General features: G+C 32.6%; 1 protein-coding gene across 1 annotated transcript; it reads left to right on the forward strand.

The window, feature by feature from the left end:
- Window positions 1–498, forward strand: LOC110427559 (uncharacterized). Its single transcript, XM_089785505.1, has one exon. It carries the CDS (start codon window positions 1–3, stop codon window positions 496–498), a length of 498 nt encoding a protein of 165 aa, XP_089641631.1.
- The last annotated feature ends 4,330 nt before the right edge of the window (window positions 499–4,828 follow it).

Below are 4,828 nucleotides of genomic sequence, written 5' to 3' on the forward strand. Positions count from 1 at the left end.
ATGCGGGATGCCATCACTGATGGACATTTTATTCCCTCGACCAAAAATGTTTTGACCAATGAAATAATTCCTAAGCCAAGGGCTATATGGAATGAAGATGAAACGAAAAAGGTTCAAACAAACTTTAAGGCAATAAATACTTTACATTGTACTTTAACTCCTATCGAGTTTAACAAAGTGTCAAGTTGTGCCATTGTCAAACAAGTTTTGGACAAACTTAGGATTCTCCATGAAGGGACTTCACAAGTTAAGGAGTCCAAAATAACTCTCCTAACTCACAACTATGAGATGTTTAAGACGAAACTTGGTGAAGATAGGTTCACCAACATCACCAATAAACTTAGTGAGCTAGGTAAACTAATTCTTGGACACGAACTTGTTACAAGACTTCTTAGAAGCCTACCTAAAAATTGGAAGCCAAAAGTGACTGCTATCCGAGAGGCTAGGGACTTCAATGCCATCACTCTTGATGAAATTTGTGGCTCTATTCCCACTTAGGAGCTGGAGCTTAAAAAAGAAAAAAAAGAAGACAAGAGAGAAGCAAAAGAAAGGTAGAAAAGCAATGCTTTAAAGCAAGCACTCTTGAAGAAGAATTAGATAATTTATCATGTGATGATGATGAAGAATTAGCCATGGTAGCAAGAAGATTCAAAAAACTTATAGGACAAAAAGATAGGAGGTTGGCCAAGAAAAGATACAGAAGAGATTAAATTTCTTCATGGAAAATCAGAAATAAAAATGAATCCAACAAGAAGGAAGATGGTATCTATTTTGATTGCAAGAAACCTAGAAACTTCATATCAGAATGGCCCCTGCTGAAGGAGGAAACTCCCAACAGAAATAAAAAAATCAAAGAAGGCTATGATTGCTACAACCTGGTCTGACAGTGATGTTTCAAGTTCAGATGTTGGAAAAAAGAAAGTGGAAGAAAGAGCAAACTTGTGTCTGATGGTCAGAGATGATGAATTTGAGGTATCTTTGGCTCCTTGTGATATTTCAATTGATGAGCTTCAAGAAGAATATGAATGTCTCTCTGATGTGTTTGAAAAACTTGCATCAAAATATAAAGTTTTGAAAAGAAAGACTGCATCTCTTGAGATTCATTTAGAAAAGATAAGACATGATTTCAACTCTATTTTTGAACAAAGAAATTTTCTTAAAACTTAATTACAACATCCAGAAACAAATTATGAAGTTCTAAAATTGGAACTTTAAAATAGAACTAAAGCATTGCAAAAGGCTATGGATGAAAACATTACATTTAAGAGTTTGTGAAAAAAAACATCAAGGAGAAACACAATGTTCAAGAGAAATGCTGATGATTTCTCATCTAGATGTTATGTTTATGGAAGAATAAGTCATCTTTCTTATGGCTGTTATAGAAGAAAAAACACTTAAAGAACAAAAATGATTTGGGTACCAAAATGATCCTTTGTAGCAACTAACCTTTAAAGAACCATCAAGGTATGGTACCTGTTAAGAAGAACTGAAAAATTGTCTTATAAGTTGAGCCAAATCGAGAAGACATATGTCCAAAAGATCAACTGAAGCAGAAGCAACCGTGGTACATGGATAATGGCTGCTCAGGACATAAGATTGGAAACGAAATGTTGTTTGTTCAACTAGATAAGAAAAAGAGAAATTTAAAAGGCAAAATTTATGGCATAAGAACTGTTGGTAAGAATTTGCATGCTCAAATTAATCATGTGTTGTTTATTAAAGGATTAAAGCATAATCTATTAAGCATCAGTCAACTATGTGACAAAGGATTTAAGGTATATTTTGATTTGCATAAATGTGAAGTTTTAGATATTAGTACTGACAAAATTTCATTCATAGGAAAAAGAATAAAAAACATGTACGTTGTATTTCTTGAAGATCTTGAATTAAATTATGACATGTCTTATGGAAAATAATGGAAATGACAGCTGGTTATGGCATAGAAGACGTGGATATGTAAGCATGCATACCATCTCAAAATTGATGAGAAAAAAAATTAGTTATTGGATTGCCTAAACTTAAATTTGAGAATGATCAGATTTGTGATGCTTGTAAACTAGGTAAACAAGTTAGAACATCCTTTAAAACCAAGAAGATTATTTCAACCTCTAGACCTCTTGAATTGATGCATATTGATTTATTTGTTCGAATCAATACAACTAGCTTAGGAGGTAAAACATGTCTTTGTGATAGTTGATGAGTACTCTATAAATACTTGGGCCTACTTCCTTGCTCATAAAAATGATGCACCACCTGCATTTGTAAATCATTGTAAGAAGGTTCAGAATGAAAAAGGACTTGTAATTGTTAGCATTAGAAGTGATCGCGGAGGTGAGTTTGAAGGAGATGATTTTAAAAATTTTTGTAATGAAAAGAGGTTGGATCACAATTTTTCTGCACTTAGAACACCTTGACAAAATTAGTTTGTAGAAAGAAAAAATCAAACTTTAAAAGAAATGGCTCGAGCCATGCTTTGTAAAAACAATCTACCAAAGTACTTTTGGGAAGAAGCTATCAACATAATAGCTTACATTCTTAATAGAGTATCAATAAGGGCCATGAAATGAAAAACCCCATATGAACTGTGCAAAGGTAGAAAACTAAATATTTCTCACTTTAGGAGCTTTGGTTGCAAATGCTTTGTATTGAATAATGGAAAACATTCTCTTGGAAAGTTTGATGCTAAGATTGATGAGGCAATATTTCTAAGATATGCATTGAACTCAAAAGCTTATAGAGTTTTTAACAAAAGAACTTTAACAATTGAAAAGTCCATTCATGTAGTTTTTGATGAATTTAATGCCTTGCAGAAGGAAGTTCTAGTTGATGAAAATGATGCAAAGGACTTTGAAAGACAAATGGACGAAATGAGCCTAGAGAACAAGAAAAACGGTGAAGAAAACTCCCATGGAAGAGAAATAGAACCTCCACCCTTAGAAAATTTGCAAAGGACTAAAAGTCAACACAATGACCTTCTAAAGAGATGGAAATATATCAAAGATTATCCACAAGAGTAGATCATTGGTGATCTTACAAGAGGAGTCAAAACCAAAAGAGGGGTGAAAGAAACATGTGAATATTCAGCATTCATCTCACAAATTGAACCTAAAATCATTGAAGAGGCAAAGAAAGAAGAAAACAAGATGCTAGCCATGCAAGAAGAACTTAAACAGCTTGAGAGAAACTGAGAATGGACATTAGTTTCTAGGCCATTCAGTCACCCAATTGTTGGTACAAAGTGAGTGTTCAGAAACAAGGTAGATGAGCAAGGTAATGTAATAAGAAACAAAGTTAGGCTAGTAGCTCAAGGATATAATCAAGAGGAAGGTATTGACTATTGTGAAACCTTTGCTCCTGTTGCTAGGATAGAAGCTCTAAGATTATTTCTTGCATTTGCATGTTTCATGAATTTCAAATTATTTCAACTGGATGTGAAAAGTGCATTTTAAAATGGTCTTATTCAAGAAGAGGTCTATGTCCATCAACAACCCAGATTTAAGGATTTTGAAAAACCAGATTATGTTTTCCAATTGTATAAAGCTTTATATAGACTAAAACAAGCTTTAAGAGCTTGGTATGAAAAACTCTCAAAGTTCTTAGTTAAGAAAAGGTATATTAGAGGAAGCATTGAGACAACACTATTCATTAAGAAATACTTGAATAATTTGATTATTGTTCAAATTTATGAGGATGATATTTTATTTAGTGCTACTAATGAAGCTTTGTATAAGAACTTTGCTAAAGAAATGCAAGGTGAATTTGAGATGAGCATGATGGGTAGATTGAAATTCCTTATAGAACTTCAAATCAAACAATGCAAAGATGGCATCTTTATCAATCAAGAAAGATATGTACAAGACATGCTAAAAAAGTTTGATATACTGAAGCTGAAATCAATCAAACAACCAATGAGTCTTTCTATCAAGTTTGATAAAGATTAAACGGAAAAAGCATTGATCCAAAGCTTTAGAGAGGTATGATTGGATCTTTGCATTACTTAACTGCTAGCAGACCTGATATTCAATTTAATGTATGCTTGTATGCACAGTTTCAATCACAACCTAAAGAGTCACACTTAACTACTATAAAAAGAAGCTTTAGGTATCTCTTAGACACACAAAATTTAAGGTTATGGTATCTTAGAGGAACATCTTTTAGTCTCATTGGATATTCAGATGCAGATTTTGCTAGAAGTAAAATGGATAGAAAGAGCACTAGTGGCACATGTCAATTTTTAGGAAACATGCTTGTATCTTTGTCAAGTAAGACACAAAACTTTATTGCACTTTTAACTGCTGAAGCTAAATACATTTCCCTAAGTAGTTCCTGTGCTTAAATTTTATAGATTAAACAATAATTAAAAGACTTTGGAGTAACCATGCATAATGTACCAACACTTTGTGGTAACAAGAATGCCATAAACTTCTCAAAGAATCCAGTTCAGCACTCTAGGACCAAACATATTGAAATTCGACATCACTTTAGTAGACTATATAATTAAAGGAGACATTAAGATAGGGTTTGTAACCTTGCATCAATTGGCTGATATATTTACCAAACCCTTAAATGAGGAAAACTTTTGTGAAATTAGGAGAAATCTAGGAATGGTTAATGTACAATAGCTTTAGGTAAATTTATTAGCCTTTCTCTTATGAGACAGTAGACACTTAGTTGTTTAAGAGAATCACTTAACCAACTAAAAGTATTCTGTTTCTTTTACTAATAGACTTAGTTAGTTAAAAGAATAAAAAAAATAATAAAATTTAAGGAAAAAGGGCAAGCATAATGGGTGAAGAAGAAAAGGAAAAATGCTTAATTGAAAAACAAA

Source organism: Theobroma umbraticum, unplaced genomic scaffold (assembly GCF_002168275.2).
Source record: "Theobroma umbraticum cultivar Fairchild unplaced genomic scaffold, ASM216827v3 scaffold_106.0, whole genome shotgun sequence".
In the NCBI taxonomy this organism is placed as follows: Eukaryota; Viridiplantae; Streptophyta; class Magnoliopsida; order Malvales; family Malvaceae; genus Theobroma; species Theobroma umbraticum.